General features: G+C 44.2%; 1 protein-coding gene across 8 annotated transcripts in view; it reads right to left on the bottom strand.

The window, feature by feature from the left end:
- kirrel3b (kirre like nephrin family adhesion molecule 3b) overlaps nt 1-24,837 on the bottom strand; it is a 156,654-nt gene that overhangs the window by 32,250 nt on the left and 99,567 nt on the right. For all 8 annotated transcript variants that reach the window (XM_061281821.1, XM_061281823.1, XM_061281826.1 and 5 more), the window contains 3 exons: nt 18,788-18,937; nt 9,397-9,554; nt 496-646 (listed from right to left, as the gene is read on the bottom strand). In XM_061281821.1, the coding sequence (XP_061137805.1) occupies nt 496-646; nt 9,397-9,554; nt 18,788-18,937 (459 nt within the window). The remainder of the gene's footprint in view (nt 1-495; nt 647-9,396; nt 9,555-18,787; nt 18,938-24,837) is intronic.

The raw sequence follows: 24,837 nt of genomic DNA, 5'->3' as shown, positions 1-24,837 counted from the left end.
ACAAGCAATCAAAGTAGAGACAATGCTGTTTAAGATAGACGGATAGCTCTGTTCATATTTATACATACATAATAATTGTAAAAAAAGATGCCAAGCTAATTCATCTATCCTCCTACAATATGGGACAAGTACATATTGATGCTAATTGATGCTACACAAATTGACCTTTATCATCTACACACGGTGAAGATGAGAATAATAATGGATTAGTTAATCTGGAGAGAGAGAGAGAGAGCGGGAGAGAGAGAGAGAGAGAGAGAGAGAGAGACTGGCAGGCAGACAGACAGACAGACAGACAGACAGACAGACAGACAGACAGACAGACAGACAGACAGACAGACAGACAGACAGACAGACAGACAGACAGACAGACAGACAGACAGACAGACAGAGAATATTTTGGGTGGAAAGGATGCATGGGTTTTAAAGGAATAGATTATGAAGACCACAACGTAAACAATCCCCATAAAAAAAAAAAATTAACGATGCACTTACGCTGGATGTCAATCGTGACACCGGTCTCCTTGCCGTTGGGGACTGCCTTGTTTGAGGCCTTACAAATGATCTGCTGACCAGTCTCGATGTTGGAGGGGGACAGGTAGAGTGTGCTCACCGTGGTTTCTCTCCTTCCATCGCGGAGCAATGTCTGCAGACAAGAAGGACAAGTCAAGTTTAAGCCTGGAGCACCATTACTTGCGTGGTCTTGCACATTTTCATCTTCGTGGCATAGAATTATTCCTCTGAAACGGTACAACCATCCATCCAGTGGCTATATTCTGCTGTTTATTCAGTCAAACTGGCGTGAGAGGCTGGAGTGCACTCCTCCAATTAACCCAGCATGTACAGTACAGTACACAGAGTACTGCACATCGGCGAACACTTGTTCAGTACAGGACTGTTGTTAAGGATTGAGACTCCATCTTGATGCAACTTGCTTTCTTTCTTGGCACTGTTTGTTTGGTCTGACTGACATGTTGAGTCACCTGGTCTTGGTTATGGTTCCTAAAAACCAAAGAGCACGTTGGCGCGTTTGAGCTGCCATTGTTCCCACCGGAAAAGCTCTTCTTGTTAGCTTGGAATGGATCCTGCACCATTTTTTTATTGGTCATTTTGTCACGGTAGCTATACAACTACAGTGATAGCTCCTTTGTAGCTTTGGTTGTGGTGCTGCTATGAACATTGGGCTCAACTCTCAGATATTATAAACATCATCACCTGAAATGCACCCAGCCATTTACTGGATTATTGAAGCCACGTACATTGTCCATATAAATAATAATAAAAAGGTCTGTTTTTTTCCATCCCCTCCATGAGTCGTCACCTTATCGTGGTGGAGGGGTTTGCGTGCCCCTATGATCCTAGGAGCCATGTTGTCTGGGGCTTCATGCTCCTGGTAGGGTCACCCATGGCAAACGGGTCCTAGGTGAGGGGCCAGACAAAGCACGGCTCAAAAAGCCCCTTATGATGAAGAATATACATGGAAACAGATTTCCCTCGCCCGGACGCGGGTCACCGGGGCCCCCCTCTGGAGCCAGGCCTGGAGGCGGGGCTCGAAGGCGAGCGTCTGGTGGCCGGGCCTCCGCCCATGGGGCCCGGCCGGGCAAAGCCCGAAAAGGAAATGTGGGTCCCCCTTCCCATGGGCTCACCACCTGTGGGAGGGGCCAAAGGGGTCGGGTGCAGTGTGAGCTGGGCGGCGGCCAAAGGCAGGGACCTTGGCGGTCTGATCCCCGGCTGCAGAAGCTGGCTCTTGGGACATGGAATGTCACCTCTCTGGCTGGAAAGGAGCCCGAGCTGGTGTGCGAGGCAGAAAAGTTCCGACTAGATATAGTCGGACTTGCCTCCACGCACAGTTTGGGTTCCGGTTCAAGCCCTCTCGAGAGGGGCTGGACTCTCTTCCACTCTGGAGTTGCCCACGGTCGAGGCGTCGAGCAGGTGTGGGTATACTTATTGCCCCCCGGCTGGGCGCCTGCACATTGGGGTTCACCCCGGTGAACGAGAGGGTAGCCTCCCTCCGCCTTCGGGTGGGGGGACGGGTCCTCACTGTTGTTTGTGTCTATGCACCAAACGGCAGTTCAGAGTACCCACCCTTTTTGGAGTCCCTGGAGGAGGTGCTGGAGAGCGCTCCTTCTGGGGACTCCATCGTTCTACTGGGTGACTTCAATGCTCACGTGGGCAATGACAGTGAGACCTGGAAGGGCGTGATTGGGAGGAACGGCCCCCCCGATCTGAACCCGAGCGGTGTTCTATTATTGGACTTCTGTGCTCGACACGGATTTTCTATAATGAACACCATGTTCAAACATAAGGGTGTCCATGTGTGCACTTGGCACCAGGACACCCTAGGCCGCAGTTCGATGATCGACTTTGTAGTCGTGTCATCGGATTTGCGGCCGCATGTTTTGGACACTCGGGCGAAGAGAGGGGCGGAGCTGTCAACTGATCACCACCTGGTGGTGGGTTGGCTCCGATGGTGGGGGAAGATGCCGGTCCGACCTGGCAGACCCAAACGTTCTGTGAGGGTCTGCTGGGAACGTCTGGCGGAATCCCCTGTCAGGAAGAGCTTCAACTCCCACCTCCGGCAGAACTTTTCCCAGGTCCCGGGGGAGGCGGGGGACATTGAGTCCGAGTGGACCTTGTTCCGCGCCTCCATTGTTAAGGCGGCCGACCGGAGCTGCGGTCGTAAGGTCATTGGTGCCTGTCGTGGCGGCAATCCCCGAACCCGCTGGTGGACACCGGCGGTAAGGGATGCTGTCAAGCTGAAGAAGGAGTCCTATCGGGCCGTTTTGGCCTGCGGGACTCCCGAGGCAGCTGACAGGTACCGGATGGCCAAGCGGAACGCGGCTTCGGCGGTTGCTGAGGCAAAAACCCGGGCGTGGGAGGAGTTTGGCGAGGCCATGGAGAATGACTTCCGGACGGCTTCGAGGAAATTCTGGTCCACCATCCGGCGTCTCAGGAGGGGGAAGCAGTGCAACGTCAACACTGTTTACAGTGGAGATGGCGTGCTGCTGACCTCGACTAGGGACGTCGTGTGTCGGTGGGGAGAATACTTCGAAGACCTCCTCAATTCCACCGACACGCCTTCCATTGTGGAGGCAGGGCCTGGGGACTCTGAGGCGGACTCTCCAATCTCTGGGGTTGAAGTCGCTGAGGTAGTTAAAAAACTCCTCGGTGGCAAGGCCCCGGGGGTGGATGAGATCCGCCCGGATTTCTTAAGGGCTCTGGATGTTGTGGGGCTGTCATGGCTGACACGTCTCTACAGCATCGGGTGGACATCGGGGACAGTGCCTCTGGATTGGCAGACTGGGGTGGTGGTTCCCCTCTTTAAGAAGGGGGACCGGAGGGTGTGTTCCAATTACAGGGGAATTACACTCCTCAGCCTCCCTGGGAAGGTCTATTCAGGGGTGCTGGAGAGGAGGGTCCGTCGGGAGGTCGAACCTCGGATTCAGGAGGAACAGTGTGGCTTTTGTCCTGGCCGTGGAACAGTGGACCAGCTCTTCACCCTCAGCAGGATCCTCGAGGGTGCATGGGAGTTCGCCCAACCAGTCCACATGTGTTTTGTGGACTTGGAGAAGGCGTTCGACCGTGTCCCTCGGGAGGTTCTCTGGGGGGTGCTTCGGGAGTACGGGGTACCGAGCCAACTGATAAGGGCGGTTCGGTCCCTGTATCACCGATGCCAGAGTTTGGTCCGCATTTCCGGCAGTAAGTCGGATTCGTTCTCAGTGAGGGTTGGACTCCGCCAAGGCTGCCCTTTGTCACCGATTCTGTTCATAGTTTTTATGGACAAATTTCTAGGCGCAGCCGAGGCGTTGAGGGTGTCCGGTTTGGGGACCTCAGCATCGCGTCTCTGCTTTTTGCAGACGACGTGGTGCTGTTGGCTTCTTCAGGCCGTGATCTCCAGCTCTCACTGGAGCGGTTCGCAGCCGAGTGTGAAGCGGTCGGGATGAGGGTCAGCACCTCCAAATCCGAGTCCATGGTCCTCGATCGGAAAAGGGTGGAATGCCCTCTCCAGGTCGGGGATGAGATCCTGCCCCAAGTGGAGGAGTTTAAGTATCTTGGGGTCTTGTTCACGAGTGAGGGGAGGATGGAGCGCGAGATTGACAGGCGGATCGGTGCAGCGTCGGCAGTAATGCGGACTTTGTACCGGTCCGTCGTGGTAAAGAGAGAGCTGAGCCAAAAGGCAAAGCTCTCAATTTACCGGTCGATTTACGCTCCTACCCTCACCTATGGTCACGAGCTATGGGTCGTGACCGAAAGAACGAGATCCCGGATACAAGCGGCCGAAATGAGTTTTCTCCGCAGGATGTCCGGGCTCTCCCTTAGAGATAGGGTGAGAAGTTCGGTCATCCGGGAGAGACTCGGAGTAGAGTCGCTGCTCCTCCACGTTGAGAGGAGCCAGATGAGGTGGCTCGGGCATCTCATCAGGATGCCTCGTGGACGCCTCCCTGGGGAGGTGTTCCGGGCATGTCCCACCGGTAGGAGACCCCGGGGACGACCCAGGACGCGCTAGAGAGACTATGTCTCTCAGCTGGCCTGGGAACGCCTTGGGATCCCCCGGGATGAGCTAGATGAAGTGGCTGGGGAGAGGGAAGTCTGGGAGTCCCTCCTGAAGCTGCTGCCCCCGCGACCCGACCCCGGATAAGCGGAAGAAGATGGATGGATGGATGGATGGATGTTTTGTTCCATATTATTGTAGCAGCTGTACCTTTTGTTCATGAGTTTTGTGGATTTAGGATTGTCTGAGGGAACCATTAAGTTAACACAAGGAAATACATTGGAGGGCGGGGAGATCACAGTAGCGGGAGGGAAAAACAGTAAGGTACCAAACCGATTAATGTTGTTTTGGCATGATTACAGCCAACAGTAATCATTTTGTTCTCAGTTCGTTGGTCGCGAGTGACTTCACTTAATTCAATCTGCAATGTTACATTATGTTTTGAAGCACTGTTCACATATTAAATAAAAAAAATAGGTTAAATAAAACCATCATTCCCAGGACAGACGAAATTCTACAAATTACGTGTGAATGCCATTCATCCATCCATTTTCTATAACACTTGTCTTCACGGGGGTCGCAGCCTATCCCAGCAGTCATCGGGTAGTAAACCGCAAGAGTCAATTCAAGCCTCATTTTTGGGAATTTTAACAGCCACATTCCACTCCATGGCTTGTCATACTCTGCAAAAAACATCAATCTTCTTTGCAACTCTCATCCTCTGAGTCCACCATTGTGAAAGCTATCTGCAATCAGTCGGTAGAGAGTTCCGTTGCGTTTGCTTTTTCCCGTCCCTCCATAGAGGAGAAGTTCATGCTAGGAAGACCGGGACAGAACAAATTGAATCCTCAAGCACAAAGTCAAAATGTCAATGGCAAAGCACATCGCTCTTTTCTCTGTTGGGAAATTAATGGAAGGATCAATTGCGTCGAGGCCTTGCTGCACTTCTATACATTGGATTCGTATCATACTGTAAATCCTTGGATTTTTTAATGTTAGTTTTCTTTGGATTCATATAATAGCGGACAAACTACGTATATACCTCAAATTCTATATGTTGTTGTCTATGATCATAGTATGAAACCAATACTAGGATACCATTAATCTTGGAGGTTCAGTAACCAGATGTTAGTGTTGTTTAATTTTCTAAAATATTCTTTTGTAAAATTGGAAAAAATAAGTGATACGGTGTGCTTGCTTTTTACTTTACTTGAAAAGAACGAGAACGGAATAATTCTTTCAACAATGGTTAAAATGATAGATGAGTTTTTCCTCTTTCATGCTGAAGCTTCATTGATTATTCTTAACTAATTGAAAATGAATATGCAGTAGGTGCTTGGCTAAATGACCTGGGTTAGTGAATTGCACTGCACATTTTTGCATTAACATCATCATTCACTGTAGTTATATGACCTAGAAAACATTGTGTAGCCTATGCAAAGATGAGCGAGTTTTGTCGTCATCAGCAGCCTGTGTTTGTCCTCAGTCAATATTACAGCTAACAATAGTCAGTAACAATTGTCAACTTTTGTGACAAAGCAAAACTGTGACTGCTTTGTCATGATTGAGCTTTCCAAGAAGGTGATCTGTCAGTAGCAGATCAGTAGGTGGTTTAGAGAATCCAATCAACTAGGATTATCTGGTAATAAAAAAAACAGGTGAACTGAATGGATTACCTACTCAATAAAAGTTGATGTGCTGCCAGACAAGATAATTCATTGCTGTAGAGCTGTGTCTTTAATGTGAACCTCCGCTCTACTGGTAAAGTGGGCACATGCATTAAAACCCAGTGCAATTCAACGTAAACCATGAGAGATGTGCATTACTAATTGTAGTTTCTTTTGTTTTTTTGGAGCTGCAGATGGTTAAAGTAGCACTGTAGTTTGAAATGACAGTATGATGTTTTGTCCAACATATACATCAACCCTCTTACTTCCATCATCATGATCTGATCTGATTTCCTCTTGCTCCAGATGACATCTCATAATGGCCATAATGGGATAAGAGCATCTTTGAGAGAAGTTGAAGTAACACAATATCTGCTTTCTGACAAATGTTTTAAAAAGTTTTAACTTGCAGGCCTGTCTATTGCAAAAATTGTGCTATCATTCCATGGCAATTGTATAAGTTTTTTTTTTTTTGCAAAAGACAGGTGATTACAAACTACTACACTCTTGTGGAGTTTTGTGTATGTTTACGCATGGACTAATAAAAGCAAGACGCTGTGACACATTAGAAGAAAACAGCCCAGAGTATACTTTAACAAATGTCCTATGTGTGCAAAACAAGAACCAAATCATCATTTTTTTATGAAACAAAGCAAAACATCAACACAATCAACCCATCCCATGAACCCCCCCACCCCTAAAGATGATCTAGTCTGTGATGATTAATTGAATTGTATCAATGACATCCACCCTAATGATTTATAACTGGATTTATTATATGGATAGATTGTTTGAACCTCCGTTACATTGTTTATAATTGACATTTATGTGCAGTAAATGACTCATTTGACTTAAGTCTCAACTGCTGGGAAACAGTGTCTCACAAATATTAGTATCTAAATTTATAAACAGGTACCCCTAAACCCAGTAAAATAAAGTTCAAGAAAATGTAGCAATTGCCTGCAGAAGTCACTATAAAGTTGGCTAAATGAAGCTGCTGGTTTTTAATGACAGAAGAAATTAATTGGCGTTTACTCCCTTGCTTGTCTTCTTTTTTTTTTTCAGTCAAACAGGGAGTCATATTAATCAACAGTTTTTTGCTGCCAAAATCCACAACAACAATTAGATTTCTGCTAATGTTAGTCAGAAACATTTATTAGAAACCTGATTTTATATACAGCAAAATAGAGTTGCCATAGTTGCCAGCAAGAGCTACCATAAAAATGTTATTATTGCTTTTGAAATACATAGTAAACCCATCTAAGAATAACAGGAAGAAGGATTTCATGAGAGGGGAAGCACTATGTTCATATTCCATTTTTTTTTAAAATAGCAATTTCATTACAATGAATGTAATGCGCAACTGGAAACAACGACTCAAGCTTAGAGTATAAAATAATGTTTCTCCATCGAAGCACAAATTAAATGTATCTAATTTAACTTTATCAAGTTTCCCTGACTTGAATTGAATCCTAGTCCTCTTTCATGAAAACAGTCTTATGTTAACACCCACTTAACCGCCCTTTAGCAATTAAGAATCTTGATCCCAGTCGTCCATCCATTGATTTTGCTTGTGACAAATGCGTAAGCCTTTAGTGGAGGAAGTGACCCAATAGCTTGTTAATGATAAGCCAAGCACCAGCATTGATCACTTTAATCAACGTATACACTTTGCCTTTAGTTTAGCCCCTATGCTCCAGCCGGTTACAGACCAAGGTTTTCACCTCTTGAGTGACAAATTGTTTCTTGGTTATGAATTAATCTGTAGAATACTGTACAATTATTATTTTTTACCTTACAAAATGCTTAATTCCTAAAAGTTTTCAGTTGGTAAATTTAGCTCTGGTATAGTATACTACAGTCATGAGAGAGCATTCTTGAGAGGTGTGCAGCCATGTGTGCATCCACTCTTGACTATAATACTGCACAATGTCTCATCTAATCATCTCATCTTCTGTCTCTTTAAGAGTAACTGAAGACAGGAAGCGTGTTCTCCCCCTTATGCCATTAACAAGCAGCACTCCTAGCAATCATTTTATTCAAATAAGCCTGGTACCATACCCCAGTCCAATCAATTGCATTTATCTGCTCTTTGAAAAAAGCCGATAATGGGATGGGGCAGCCTGGACAGAGTGAGGACGAGCGTGGAGGGAAGAAGAGGGGAGATGTTAGTGCTTGAAAGTACTTGGTGGCTTTATACCATTTGCGGATATGGAAATAGATCACGGTTGATTTTCATGATTTCATTATCAGGCTTGACGGTAAATGTCAGTCAACAGTTTGAGGGGCTCAGGTGCCCATGATGTGAATAGTGGAGACTGTTAAAATGAAGGAAGAACAAATTCTGTCAATCAGCAGCGGCAGAGATGACAGTCTGCTGAACAGATTCTGGGAACAGGTTGGGTTGGTAAAATGAAAACAAGTGCAACTGAAGAACATCATAACAGAAGGGAAGCATCACTGATAGTTCCATGATCTTGCCATCTGCTTGTCTCAGTTGATTTGTATGATGGACCAAAAAAAAAAAAGACGTTTTTTTTTTTTTTTTTAATCAAAACACCAACCTGGATTTACAAGGGAATTGCTTTCAAAGAGCCATCTGAATGGCAAGACAAAGGGCAACTTTGCATGTGTGGCAGCTTCCTTAATTATTTAAAGCAAATGCAAACATGTTAATTAACAGGTGTTTTTGTTCAGGATCTGTCCAGAAATGAAATAAAAAGTTGGGTTCTCAATGATAATTTGTAACAAAATATAATATAGTTAAGTGAATTGGTAAAACTGGAAAATTTCCTCTGTGCTTCTCCACGCACTTGCCAAGACAAACGGAAAGAAAATGGCAGATCCTGTTGCAAAACTCTTGACAAACAGCTGAAATGTTTTAACCAAATCTATAAATTATATTAATGTACGTTGGGAGTGCTGAAGACATGTTTTCACAAAATGCATATGTCACTTTTACACTACGGGAACAGGTTAGGTCATTAGTCAAACTAAAATTTAAAGGAACATGATGTGGTTTGAAAGTTGACCAAGAATTGATATGCTAAATGACAAACGAGTCAACGGTGCTTTGTATTGCTACAGGTTGTGTTTTTTTTTGTAGCCTTATATAGAATTAACAGCTGTGAGAATTTCTAAATTCTCCTGCGAACAGGCTCCTCCATGCACGCTCCATTTCCCCTTCCAACCCCAGAGTCTCCAAAGCAGCTATATGGGACACATGTCGAAGCTTACCTTGGAGTACATGGCCCCATTGAGGACCTCTCCGTTGCGGATCCAGACGATGGAGGCTGCTGGCTTGGCATTATCAGCATGGCAAGTCAGATTGAGTGGGTCACCGGCCCTCAGGCTCACCACTGGCCCTCCACTGATGATTGGGTCCTCGGGTGGAACTATGGATGGAGACCATGAGAGGAAGAACCATGAGATCACAAGATGTAACCAAAGGGAAGTGACCGGAATTTCATATAAACCCCTCCTGCTTTTCATTGTTGATCTAAAAAAATAAACTGGTGTTAAACTGTTTGTTGCTACATAAAGTATGTATGTTGACATACAGTGAAAAATAAGTAAACGCCTGTAAAACAACAATATGGAAATAAAACAGTGTGCGTGTTTAGTTTTATATGTGGGATATGTGTAGTACATAGTATACGTATGTGTATATGTACAGGCTGGTTGGTGACTTGAGGAAGTCACCATTGATGTGTGTAAAGTATATATAATCCAAGCTCAAATATCAACATTAGTTTTAGTCTCACAAGCAGCGGTTAGTGACACACACGCTTTAACAAATACAACAGCGATACGGAAGCATGTCAGCAGCACTATATACATGTCTACATGCCATTGATCAAAGTCTTGTTCGTCTTTTAGCCATGAGCTGTATTCTTTTTTTTTTTTTTCAAATATCTTTTTTCTTTTTTTTCTATCCAACCCAAACTGCAGTGAATTATTGATTGACCCGAATGCTCATTACAAGGCAGATCTGGGGCAAGATGAAATCAAAGGCTGCAGGCAGCTGTCGAATCTCTCTACACAAGTGCCATGATTGGAAGGAAGGCTTGTTATGGGTTAGATTTATGCTGTCAGACGGCACCGGAGATGAATGCAAATAAAGGAAATGTAATTCGGGACACTGTTTTGCACATTTAATGACAATACGTATAATTGGTCTCGGTGACAGCTTGTATAGAGGAATATGTCATGTGCTGCAAAAACGGTGCATACCATACTACTTTATTCTTATCTCTGTGTAGTTTTTGAATTAATTGTCACATTCGGGGATACCAACATCATATAATTTTATTTGTTTGTAGCAAACATTTTTATGATAACTGCTTGAAAGAATTACCCAAAGGATTACTGTTGAAATTGCCTATCCTTTATTGATCTCTCTTTGCACATTTGAGTTTATGTTTTTAATGTAGTATAGGTAGCTCAGAAACAGCATTTTATTTCACTTTGTTTTACCAAACTTCCTCCATCAACAATGGAGGAAATTAACAAACAATTAAGAAATAGCTTTTCAATTATTTGTATTGATATGTAACAAAACAAAAATGCAAACTGCAATCGTAACATGGGGTAGCGAGATGTGTGGTGGATCGTAAAATGATTAATATACTATATACTGAAGTTTTCATTTTCATTGCAACCATAGCTGTGCTGCTCGGGTCGTAAGGGCACATTTACCAATGCCCACATTCAAGTAACTTGGTTTTAATTTGGATGACTAAAAAATTTATTGTAAAATGCACACATACACATTGTCATCCAGTTTCTTATATTTAGTCTTATATATAGTCTCTCAAATATCATGGCAAAAATATTAATAGTTTAAATAACATTCACTGAGAGTGACAAATTGAAATTAGGTTTGCCTCTATCCACAGAGACATTTGGATGCAGCATGGTGTGACGGAGTGTGTGTTATGGGAGAAGTTTGGGCCAGACAATTGTTTTAGTACGGTTGGACTTCAAATCACACAATTCCCACACTGGTTGCCGTTCTGTCCTTCAGTTTAAAATGCAGTGTTCATTTGTCCGGCTGCCTTTTATCTGCTCCTCATTATTAATATGCAGAGAGTTTGGACAACATGGGGATTCTCCGGTCAGCGCAAGCGAGATCAGACGACACTATGTGCTAATCTGGTCATATGGGAGGAGGGGAAGGACGGTTTGTAAGAATGAGCTCACTTTTTTTCTATTAATCTTTTTAGCACCAACTGGAAAAAAACAATGTCACAAAGATCTCATGAAACTGTTCTGTTGTTGGGGTATCTGTAAATAAAGAAAGCGTGTGACGAGCAAAGTGACCCAGAAACGAGCCCAATATTTGTCATTTAGGGAATAAAATGGCACCAAAAAACAGGGGAACTGATGCAGTTGATTGCAAAGATGCAGGGGCGCTGTCAAAGCACACAGCACTCGGATGTTAATTAAATGTCAAGCATGGAAGGCAGCCGTAAAAGCATTTTATGGCATGATGGAGATGAGAGGATAATCTGACAATATGTGACCAATAGGACTCAGAAATCACAACAGCCATCACACAACTAAATTGAACATAAAACTCTTAAAAGCCTCTTAGAGGAAGGAAAAAAACAAGTGCTTTTTTGCCCCCTGCCAAAGAAAAATAAGTGTGACTATAATGATTTCATGCATCGGTTTTTATGCCGCAATGCGTCTGTTCCATCACTGTATATTTTAATTGCTTTCAACACATTAGCAGGATTATGATAAAAAAAAAAAACATATTCAATGTGATTTCCAAGAAAATTTAGGCCAGGCAAGGACCCATTAACGACTGTTGCAGATATGTTGCCCTAGACGACATTCAGGTATTAGTCATCGATTTACTTAATAGGATTTGGATGCATATGGAAATTAGGATTGTCGGATTGTCTAGTGGCAGCCTCTACTCAGTCCTATTCAACTGTCCTAGAGTTTCTTGGGGGTGACGGTATAGTGGCAATGGAGCACTTGGGGCTCATAGGCAGATTTAATGGTAAAGAAGATATTCATTTCCTTTTCATTGTGAGTGCTGGGGGAAATTGTAAAAAAAAAAAAAGAACTGACCCATAACATCTCATAAATGAATGACGTGAAACTCATTTAATTTGGTTCTTTCTTTTCATCCAAAATTATCCACTTAGTCCACCTTATTACTGCCAGGTCTGACAGTTATACAGAGTCCAAGCCCTGAACTTGAATCAGCCATCATCATTACTGGGCTGTTTGCAAACTCGGCAGTCCCTAATGGTTCTAAATTAGCTCTTTACTGCAGCTATTCGATAGTCTTGGCATACTAAGTAGTGTGGTCAGTGGACAGATTGATTGCTCCTTTTTAATTACAGGTCGTACTCACTGCAAACCCGGGACCACTTGCTACTTTTTTTTAATCTCATTGGTATAAAAGTACACTTCATTTCCGTACTCCTGCAAATTTTCATTCCCATATGCTGTACTAATACCCTGGCCGCTTGTAGAAGGTCACTGTTTAATTAGGCGTACAGAAATATTTGTAAAAACCTGCATGGCAAATGCAAAATTGAGAATGCCACATTTGGTTATAATAGCATTACATTTCTTGGCTATTCTGTAGTGCAAATGCTACAGTATGTTTTATATGGAAATTCTGTATTTGCCATGATCTGTATTTATTCTTTAGATTATATTCAGTTAAGCTTCATGTCACATCTTATGTGCCTTTTCAATGTCTTGCTCATTTTGTTCCCACCTGTTCTCGTCAGCCCGATCCCTTGCGTAAACCAGTCAACTCCCTCCAACTACTCATGATTTGTGAGTCTATTTCCACTCTTATGTTGTTTCTTGTTTTTTGGGAAATTAATTAATTTTCTTATTTTATATTCCACATTCGTTGTTTGACCTTTTGTTTTATATTTGGAAAATAAAAAATATCTTGTCCTGAGTTTAACCAGTCCTTCTGCTTTGCCACTATTGGTCCCATGAGCTTCTGATAGGTTTACTACAAAGGTTGTGTTTGGAAATTAATTAAGGGGAGGGGCATGCACGCTGCCTCTCCGAACACACACACTCTCTGAATGCTGCTAGGGCATCAGGATGAATTTCCCAACATACCCCAAGTTGAATGCTGCAAGCGTGTTCTGGTTGGATCAAACTTCCGTTAGTTTTACATTAGCTTCTATGGGAAAAGTGTATGACTTTAGGGAGCACCCCTTGCATTCCCAGAGTTTAAGCGATTGAGAAAAAGCAATTTGGAGTTGGAAATGAAGGCATGAGGTTTCCTCACAAGGAGGGCAGGGAGAAGAAATGTAATATGTAGTTGCTGTTCTACACAACAGGTGGGTTGTTGGGGATGTTGTTAAGGAACAGCAAGCATTTAGCTGATTTGTCCTGAGGAATGAGTTGCTTCAGTTGTCTTGTGCAAAAGAAAGCATGGATGGGGCTGTCTGTGACTGACTGCAACAGCTTGCTGAGTTTGGCATAGATCAGGAAAGAAAGCAGTCAAAACGATGAGGGGAATACCTATAGTGCATGCATGACACAAATCAGCAAAACTCTTCTGTCAGTGGTGTCATTGTACATCTGTTTGGGAGCCAGAAGTTTCTCAGGTAAGCGCCCAGATACTCAAATGCACATAATGGAAAAATTAGACAGGAATGCAGGAAGAATGTGGACTAGACGGCACACGTAATACTAAGATTTTAATACAGATTTAATAAGCACCAGGTAGTATTCTTACATGGTGTTGTCCATGGCCACCACATAAAGCAGGGCAGGGGGGTATGTTGTTAAGGAACAGTGAGCATTGGGTGTGCCACAATGTTTGGGGGAAAAAAAGAAACATCACAACAGTGAACTGTAGTGAATGATGAATGCTCCAGTTCTATCATGCATTGAGGCCTGCGTGGCTGAGTGGTTGTCTAAAAACTCTGAAAGAAGTTGGGTGTTCGACTCACAGCTATTGTGACCATGACAAAATATCCTTGAGCAGACATTGAAGCCCCAGTTGCTTCTGCATCATCAGTAGTTCAATGTGAATTTAATGTAAAGTTCCTTTAGGGCCTTAACAGGTGGAAGAGTGCTGTACAAGACCATTTACCATAAATGTTTTTAAATCCATTATTATTATTATTATTATTATTATTATTATTATTATTATCATTATTATCATTATTATTATCATTATTATCATTATTATTATTAATAATAATAATAATATTAAACATTACAAATAAAAATCAATATTCATGATGGATAGGTATTCCAAGGGTGTAGTTAGCAGATTAGACTGAAATTTGTAATAATAATGGGCTAGCTAGCTGGTATGAACTAATACATTTGCATTAACAGGACCAAAACAAAAGAAAAACTGTGGATTCTACCATTGGGGGATCTTGGAGGTTGAAGTAAGCTATTTTAGACTAAAAAGGAAAACTCTTTGTTAGGTTAACTGCTGCTGTGTCAACGCACTGGTGTACACTCTGGTTCAATCCGTAGATGCCGCTTCAAAAGTGTTGTGGACACTTTAGTGCAGATAAAGCACACTTCACTCGCTATTTATGATTTTGATTGAATCACATTTTTATTTGTTGGAATATGAAGTGCATTTGGGGAAAAGTACAGTACGTAACCAATTCGGTTTCATCCAGCGCTCACTTGTTCACTTCAACACACGTAGTGAAGACACATTTTGGTGATTTTTTTGTGAGTCCGAGATCTAACTGTTACAGTGCCATTTAAGACTGAGCATTATTCTCTTGTCACATGTCGTGTCTAATTAGCGAAACATGTTTTAAATTAGTATATTTGAGGATGTGCTTTTAGATAAAAGAAAAACCTGTTAGGTGCTACAAAAAAAACTCCAATTAAGTAAAACAAATTCTCATTTTGTGGAAATAGAAAATATGACCTTTGCATATTGTTTCTTGTTACAGAATATCATTAGCCGTGCCACTTTCTTCCTTCTCCTGTTGTTTTTTTCTGCATAAAATAAATAAAGAATCCTACACTCAGTCTGTCTACTATAATCATGCACCTGCTGTTCTCCGCCTCACCGATGCCACAGAAGTAGTTATAAAACAATCCAGTGTCTGACAAAATGGGAGCAAGGTGATACAAACACTGAAACTTTTTCCCATTAGATGTTTTATCAAATTGTTCATTTACCCTGGTCGATTATAGTGATTTAAGATTAAAAAAAGGTCCTTAATCAGGTAATATTATCAAATGTGTTTTTAAAACACAACACCCAAACCACTCATACTGAAATAAGCATTGGTGTGCCGAAACAGTGACAATTTCATTGTTTGCCACACTTAGTACGTATATTGAAAAGTTTCTCTAGTAAATGGTAATACATCTGTTCTCAACACCTCTTTCCCTGTTCAGGGTTGAGGTGGGCGCTGAAGTCTATAAATGATAATGCAGCATTGCGATTTTATACTTATGATAAAATTCTCTCAATGTGGCCCCAAACACACCATCTTCGTAAATTAAAAAAGATGTATTTCACTCCAGTGAAAAGATGCTCTTTTATATCAGCTAAGGCCAGCGCAGCTGTGTCTTTCAAGGACAACCTCAATAAAACATGAAAACACAATATTTACTTCATTGTTTTGGATGTGGAAAAAGTCCTGTGTGTTCATAAATATCAATGTTATGTCCAAGCACATCAAAGTCCAGAGTGGAGTGGAGCCCACACAGTGGATTTGGGATTGATATAGCGCAATGAAATATGAAGGTTAAAGTTTTATATTCACTCTGTTGGCAGCTTGGGTGTGAAGTGGTTGTGTGCGTGTGTGTGCCTGTGTGTGTGCTGAGGGCATGTTCAGTGCATGCGTGCCTGCGTCTGTGTATATGCACAGGTGTGTGAGGTCGTAGCTTTCTTCCATGTCAATAAACACGCTCCGTCTTGGCTGGCAAGTATTTGACAGCTTGAGTTTTGCCTCGAATAGTGTATATCTCCTCCTTTTGCTCACATGCACACCAGCATGGATGGAAGTCAACCTGGCTCTGCATTCTCCACTGCACTTGTGTGCTTGGCAGGGGATTTGAACAAACATCTTCCATTAGGGCTTATGGGGGACAGAATGATAAATTCCCTCACCCTCAATCATTAAGCTTAGGCTTCTTCCTACTCCTTTTCAAACAGTGATGTATATTTGTTTTTATTTTTTATTCTTTAAATCATGTTCGAAATTAAATAGGTGATAAAGGATTATTTTGTGTTCTTATGGATTAAGTGCGGTCAACCTCATTGCTACACCCCCATTGTTTGCATTTACAGGTCAAGCATCGTATTCTCAGCCATTTAGTTTTTTTAATTATTTGTTTTATTCATAACTATATTGACCATAGGTTTTTCCATACAGCAAAGAGTCAAATTTCAGGAGACGCCAAGAAAAAAGATTGTCTGGACATTTGTGTGATAAACAACTTACTCTAGGCATATCAGTGAAATGTCTTCTACTATCATATCTATATTTGATTATAAACGTAAGATGTTTTTGGACAATTGCTCATTATTTGTACAGGACGTGGGGATGACTGCAAACATCATCTGTTAGCGTCTGACTGTCAAGTCACTTTTTATATTTTACAGTTCTTTAACACTTGTGTGACAGTGTTTAAAAAAATTGCAATGTGCTCTTGAGCTTTTATTACGCCTCATGAGCATATTTAAAGGTTGTAATATGTTGTTTAGTCTAAGGATTGAAGACGACTGCTATCTAAGAGCATTAGACGCTGGCCTGTAAGCTAAGATTTTTTTTGAGTCATTGAGGCAACACTGCTAAACTGGAAAGTTGATACGCTACTTGCATACTCCATTCAATGAATATTAATGTTTCAAAACTACAACAAAAAGACAGTGAGTAGTAAAAGTTAGGAAGGTGCAACAGACCTTTTAAGCTCTGCATGGAAGTACTAATGATTTCTCACTCATATCCATCTGCAGGGCGGCCAAGGAAACACTACGCTTCAATTTGTCTTTCCCTCTCTGTTTCTGCTGCAGCCCTTTCCCCTACAAATCGTTAGTTTCGCTTTTCATTAGGCCGGATCAATAAGGTGGATCAGTGGCTTGTGGCGAGGATACGGCATGGCTGATGCCCCACGCTCCCAACTCTTCCCCTATTTTCTTTTGCCCGCTGCTGACTGACTCAAAGATATCTTCACAGCAATAGTCTGTCCTCAGACATGGGGAGCAATAGGAAGCAGCAGGATGCTTTTGAAAGGCCAGATAAAGCAACGTATTGCCAGAAACGCTGAGCCGATTAGCAGCGCGGAAAATCGGTTGAAGATTAGTATCCACATCATTGAGCTAAACTAGAGTACCATGGATGAAATCACTAAAACATTGGTTGGATTATTGCTCTAAGAAATAACTAATTTCTGATAAATTTAAAGTGTTCAAAGCAACTGGTTGGAAATAGCCAAGCTAAAACTGAGGGGGGAATTAGATTACCGTTTTTTCCCATGTATAATGCGCAAAATTTAACTAATTTATTGTCCTAAAATTTGGGGTGCGCATTATACATGGGTACAAAAAAAATCCGGATATGATACGGAGGCCGCCATTACAGATGCGCTTTCTTCCCTGCTGTTCACTTCAAATACGCTCCATACGAACGCAATGCTCTCGTATCAGACGCTTGCTCGATCACCTGCTCGTTTGCTGTCTGTCACAATGTACCCTACACAAATCCGAAACATTTCTTCGCTATTGAGTTTGCGCAGTGATACTGACCGGCAGAATAACATCCGGTTGTTCCCAAAGAGGATCTTTTTTCTGAAATAATTGTACGTTTACGTAGGAGTCAAAATTTGGGTGCGTATTATACATGGGTACAGGCTTTTTTCCAGCATCAACATGCCATTTTTAGGGTGCGTATTATACATGGGGGCGCATTATACATGAAAATAACGGTAATCATTTTAAAAAATCCAAACTGCAGAAGACTGAACTGTATTTGGGAATGCTGATTCTGCCGGAAGAGTTTGTAAATCAATGCAAGATTTAATAGAATACAGTTGGCTGCTCTTGGGATTTTCTTTTCTTAGAATTAGAACAAATCGACGCATTGTATTTTGGAAATGAGCTCTTGACTTGTCCGAGCCTAACCTAGCAAGGAGATACCTTGAATAGCTCTCAGTAGAAAACAGACCTCCATCAAGACTACAATGAATGTTAGTCCTTCAGCTCTTTTGTGGGCAGACCACTTTTTTCATGGAAGATGCAGAACAGAGAAGTGGTGCCATTAGGTTTCTGTGAGCGTGTGAATCTTTTCAGTCTTCCAGGTGATCCCAATCTCAGGGCATTGGAACAATTGTAACTGGACTGTTCTGGTTGTCTTAGAAGATGTTTTGCCTCAGACAAGCAGGCTTTATCAGTTCATGCATGGAGGCAAGAAAAGCTCCAGCTGCTCTATCTAGTCTATGTGCATAAACGGATGAAGCCTGCTTGGATGAGAGGTGAAACATCATTCAAGACAACCTGAACAGTCTAGTCGTGATCAATGCCAAAGTACATTTCATTACCTCTCCTTTGGCATGAATCTTCACAAACATTTTTTTTACATTAAACGACAAAGATAGTGGTAGCTCAAAATCTTGGTAAGTATTTTTATTTTGGACTCACCAAGCACAGTGAGGCGGGCAGGACGGGACCTCATGGCAGCCTGGACAGCCTGGCACTCAAACACAGCATCATCCATCAACTCCACACGCTGAATTCGCAAATGATGTTCTCCGGAGCCATGGTCGCCAATCACTGTGTAACGGGGATAGCCTGCAGCACAAACATACATATTTGGTCACTTTAATCACATCTTAAGTCAAATGAATGAAGGAATTAGTCTGAGGCTTGATTAGGAACACTCAACCCATAGACAAGCAAGTTTTTGAGTCTGAAAATAAATTGTTACAGTAGCCAAAGAAATGGAAATGATAGAGATTGCTTCATATGTTATAAGAACGCATCTGAGGGTTTCATAGTACTGCTGGTGATGTTAACGAGTTTGGTTGGGTGTTGTAGGAGAAGAATGTGCTTGACAGCCACCACAAAAATGTTTGATTCTAGTCGCTTGCTATGTCTGATGATTTGTAGTTTAATAATGCAAGAAACCAAGGGAATATCATCCAAACATACATTTGGCATAATTCAAGCCCAACGGATTTAAAGTTACCCCCTTAACTAACATTGATATGCATCAAAACTGCATTGCAGAGTGCATCCCTCCATTGCCGTAAGCAGAACAAAGAGTATGCTTGGCGAGGAATTTTCATTTTAGTACATGTGGAATTGCTTGTCCCGCCAGACCCATTTCCTTTTCCTTTCAATAGATGTTTTTTTTTTTTTTTTATAATGCTAATGTGATGCTAAATGTGGAATAAGGTGATTACTAGTTATGTTCATAAAAGCAGCTCCCTACCCTATGATGAAGACTCACAGAAAAATAAACTCCTCTTTGTGGTCTTTATGTCAGATCAATGAGCGAGCCTTGGTTGAATGATCTGATAATGGATCGAATATACTGTCTGTATGACTTGTTTTTAACTTCAGATATACAATATTTGGATGAATATTTATAAAAAAATATCATAAATAAATGATAAACTTCAAATTCCCACAGGTGTAAACACAGAAAACCTTCACCTTGCTAACATAGCCACGAACCACAGCATGTGTATTCCCAGTCTCTGCATTTGCTCCAATTTTGATTTACAGGAGGTGTTATTTTATTCACTGTTAATGTTTCTTGGGTAGACATGCAGATGTTGACGATGTCTGGCATTGACAGGGTGCGTTACATACGTATCTTTGTACAGAATCTATCTATCAATCTATCTATCTATCTATCTATCAATCTATCAATCTATCAATCTATCAATCTATCAATCTATCAATCTATCAATCTATCAATCTATCAATCTATCAATCTATCAATCTATCTATCTATCTATCTACCTATCTATCTATCTATCTATCTATCTATCTATCTATCTATCTATCTAATTGTATTGGTTTAATTTTGAGCCACCTGAAGGAAATTTGCAAGTAAACTTATTTATCACTTCCAAAAGGTGAATCTAGCAAATGTTATAGAAAATATTGACTTTTCAGTAACTGCTACCTGATGACTCCTGTATGCAACAAAAATGCCAAAACACCTCAGTTTGTCACTATAAAGATTTGACAGCCTGGATTTATGTTGCAGTGCAAAACAGCCCAGGAATTCGTATAGCTGAACAGAAAGTCCTTGGATTGTTCGATTGCAAAAGACATCGTCTGTTCAAAGTCCAATTACTGATGGTTGGTTCATTGAATCCAGTTGTCTTTAATAGAGCATGAAGTAGGTTTAGTTTTTGTGCTGGTGCAGTGAGTTATAGCCGATTAAGCCACTCTCTGCATTTCACCCTCCTACATGTAGCTTTTAATCTTAAAGGTCCATACACTAGAAGCGCCAAGGACAAAAGAACACATCAACACTAAAGCTACGGAGAAAAAAAAGCATCCGCAGTGTTGGCAATGTGAGATTGAAGGTGATAATGACTTCTATCTTCAAATTTTATATTTTGTGACAATGTGTCCTACGCTGAGTGAGATAGCTACGTCACATTAGTGCCAGTTGTAAAAGCAAAAGGGTTTATAGAGTGCAATCACATTTAAAAGCCTCAATTAATACTATTAATAATCATTGACGGGGAAAGACACATGTGCAGAAAAGGGCCTGAAATAGCCGACATCATTTTGTGTCCAAGGTCATTTGGAAAATCATTGAGTCTCAATTTTACTGTATGTTCATTGATGAGATTCAAAGCTATGATGACATTGTGGATCACAAGGGTAATGATCATTGCATAATCACAATGATATACCTTTAGTTGACTCCAGTTCACCTAGAGCAGTCATGGGCAAATGGCAGTCTGCGAGCTCTATGATTCTTTAAAAACTGCAGATAATCATCCATCCCCCCCCCAAAAAAAAATGTGTGAAAAAAAACTTCAGAAGAAAAATTGTAATAGGTCCATTCGACACTGAATGGCAGTGGTGCTTAGAATGGTGGATCATTTATAAATGCATTGAGGAATGTATTATGATGTAGTGGGTTGACGTAATTCACCCGGAACCTAAGTTCACGTTGCCGAGTTCCGGTGGGATGGTTTACAGGTGTGGGAGTTTCCTGTTTAGTTTAGTGTGTGTTAGGATCTCGAGGGGAAAAGAGTCGGCCCGTGGTTGAGTGAAGATAATTATAAATGTCATTAAAACAACTGCCGTTGGCACCGTTATTTGTCACTCCGCCTCCGACTCCAGTCCTTGCACACCACACTGGTGACCCTGACGTCAGTCCCGCTGAGGATTCCGGGACTGAACAGAATACCGAGCGAGTCGGCATGGCGCATTCCGCCGTCCTCAGACTGCCTGAGTTTTGGGAGACTTCTGCGGCAACGTGGTTCGCACAGGCGGAGGCTCAGTTCGCCCTCCGAGGAATTACGGATGACGCCACACGCTACTACCAAGTTGTCTCAGCACTCGGAAGCTCCACCGCAGCCAGGGCCGTGAGTTTCATCACTTCCCCTCCGGCCCAGGATAAATATGCAGGGCTCAAGGCTTATCTCCTCAGGATTTTTGAACTGTCACGATCCGAACGAGCCCGGCGCCAGCTTGCTATTCAGGGCATGGGGGACAGCAAACCCTCTGAACACATGGAGATGATGTTAAACCTGCTGGGTGGGGAAGAGCCGAATTTTCTTTTCATTGAACTGTTTCTGCGACATATGCCGCCGCACGTCCAAACGGCCCTCGCAAAGACGACTATTACGGAGCCGCGTGCTCTGGCGGAGGAAGCGGACCGTTTCTACTTGGCCACCCAGCGTTTCGCCCCTGGTGTGCTGGCCCCAACACGCAGCTACACGTCCCCAAGCGCTGGCGTTTCCCCTAGCAGAGGACACGCTGCAACTGACGGCCGCGCCAGCACAGGTTTGTGCTACTTCCATGCACGTTTTGGCGCCAAGGCTAAAAGGTGCCGCTCCCCTTGCAACTTCAACACGACGGGAAACGCCAAAGCCTGCGCTCAGTAGTGGCCGTGACCGCAGGCAAAAAGAACCGGCTGCTGTTCATTGAGGACTCCCTCTCTGGTCGCAGATTCCTCTGTGACACCGGTGCCCAGAGGAGCGTCCTGCCGGCTACAGTGGACGACGCCGCTGGAGGGTTGCACGGCCCGCCCTTAACATCCGCCAACGACACCCCCATCAGGACGTATGGCACAAAGACTGTGGACGTATGTTTCGGGGGTCAGCGTTTCACATGGGACTTTGTCACTGCCGACATCTCCTTCCCCCTGCTCGGCGCAGATTTTTTGTGCGCCCACGGACTGCTCGTGGATGTTAAGAACGGCCGCCTGGTGGACGCGTTAACCTTCTCCTCTTTCGCATGTGTCCGCGATGAGGGGAATTATGTGAGTCTCTCCAGTTCGCTCTCCGAGGGCGACGTGTACCAGAAACTCCTCGGAGAGTTCCCCAGCCTTACACAGCCCACTTTTGCCGCCACCACAGCTAAACATGGGGTCGAGCACCACATCGAGACCAAAGGCCCCCCCATCTACGCTAGGGCCCGACGGCTCAACCCGGAGAGACTGACGATTGCTCGGGCCGAGTTCGCCAACATGGAACGCCTTGGCATTATTCGCCGCTCTGACAGCCCGTGGGCCTCCCCACTCCACATGGTGCCTAAGCCAGACGGTGGTTGGCGCCCGTGTGGCGACTACCGCCGCCTCAATGATGCCACCACGCCCGACCGCTACCCGGTCCCCCATGTTCAGGACTTTTCGGTACATCTAGCAGGGAAGCACCTGTTCTCCAAGGTGGACCTGGTGCGGGGTTATCACCAAGTCCCAGTGCACCCTGCTGACATCCCTAAAACGGCAGTGGTGACTCCTTTCGGGCTTTTCGAGTTTCTTAGGATGCCCTTCGGCCTGAAAAATGCGGCCCAGTCCTTCCAGCGGTTGATGGACTCTGCGCTTAGGGACATGCCTTTCATCTTCGTCTACTTGGACGATATCCTCGTCGCCAGCTCCTCGGAGGAGGAGCATGCGGCACACCTGCGGGCCCTTTTCACAAGGCTCGACCAGCATGGCCTGATCATTAACCCGGCGAAGTGCATCTTCGGAGTGCCGTCGATCCAGTTTCTTGGGCATCTCATCGGCAGTAATGGGGCCACCCCCCTCCCGACAAAGGTGGAAGCGGTCTCCGCTTTTCCCCGCCCACGTTCGGCCCGGGGGCTCCGGGAGTTCCTTGGGATGGTTACATTCTACCACCGATTCATACGCCGGGCGGCCCACATTATGCACCCACTGTATGAGGCCCTTAAGGGTAAAACCCCCAACCAGGACATCGACTGGACCCCCGAGGGGATCAAGGCTTTCGAGGATACTAAGGCTGCGCTGTGCCAGGCCACCATGTTGGTCCACCCGTCGCCTGGAGCCCCGGTCGCCCTCACAACCGACGCATCTGACTACGCAGTTGGTGCTGTATTTGAGCAGTGGGTTGGTGGCGCCTGGCAACCGCTCGCCTTTTTTAGCCGCCAGCTGGTCCCTAGGGAGCGCAAATACAGCACATTCGACAGGGAGCTACTCGGCGTCTGGTTGGCGATCCGCCATTTCCGCTCCATCCTGGAAGGCCGTGAGTTTACGGTTTTCGTCGACCACAAACCCCTCACGTTCTCTATGTCCAAGGTGGCTGAGCCGTGGTCCGCCCGCCAGCAGCGTCAGCTGTCTTTTATCTCCGAGTACACCACAGATATCCGACACATCGCCGGCAAGTCCAACGTGGTCGGCAATTGCCTCTCTAGAGCGGTCATCCACACGGTTCAGCTGGGGCTCGACTACTCAAGTATGAGTGCTGACCAAGCCTCAGATCCTGGGATCCAGTCGCTCAGAGACTCGGACACTGGGCTGCGTCTGGAGGAGGTCGCGGTTGGCGACTCAGGAGTCAGGCTGTGGTGCGACCTCTCCACCGGCCAACCTAGACCACTTGTCCCTGCCGGCTGGCAGCGGGCTGTCTTTGAGGCGATACACGGCCTGTCCCATCCTGGCAGAAAAGCGTCCGTGAGGCTGGTGGCTCAGAAGTTCGTCTGGAAAGGGCTGAAGAGAGATGTGCGGGCCTGGGTCGACTCATGTGTGGCTTGTCAGCGTGCGAAGGTGCACCGCCATACCAAGGCCCCGTTGGAGCCGTTTACTGTCCCCGAGAGGAGGTTCGACCACGTCAACATCGACCTTGTGGGCCCGCTCCCCCCTTCCCATGGTTTCACCTACCTCCTCACCATGGTGGACAGGACGACCCGTTGGCCTGAGGCCGTCCCCCTCTCCTCAACCTCAGCTGCTGACGTGGCCCGGGCGTTTATCGGCACATGGGTCGCACGCTTTGGAACACCTTCAGACCTCTCCTCGTACCGGGGTGCACAGTTTACTTCCGAGATCTGGAATGTGGTTGCTAGGGACTTAGGCGTCAAGCTGCACCGCACCACCGCATATCACCCCCAGGCTAACGGGCTGTGCGAGCGGTTCCACCGCTCCATGAAGGCTGCTCTACGCGCCAGTCTGGTGGATGGCAACTGGGTGGACAGGCTTCCCTGGGTCATGCTGGGCCTCAGGACGGCCCCTAAGGAGGACCTGCAGTCCTCGTCTGCTG

The sequence above is a fragment of the Syngnathus typhle genome, linkage group LG6 (genome assembly GCF_033458585.1).
Source record: "Syngnathus typhle isolate RoL2023-S1 ecotype Sweden linkage group LG6, RoL_Styp_1.0, whole genome shotgun sequence".
Lineage (NCBI taxonomy): Eukaryota > Metazoa > Chordata > Actinopteri > Syngnathiformes > Syngnathidae > Syngnathus > Syngnathus typhle.
This window is presented reverse-complemented; position numbering and strand designations above follow the sequence as displayed.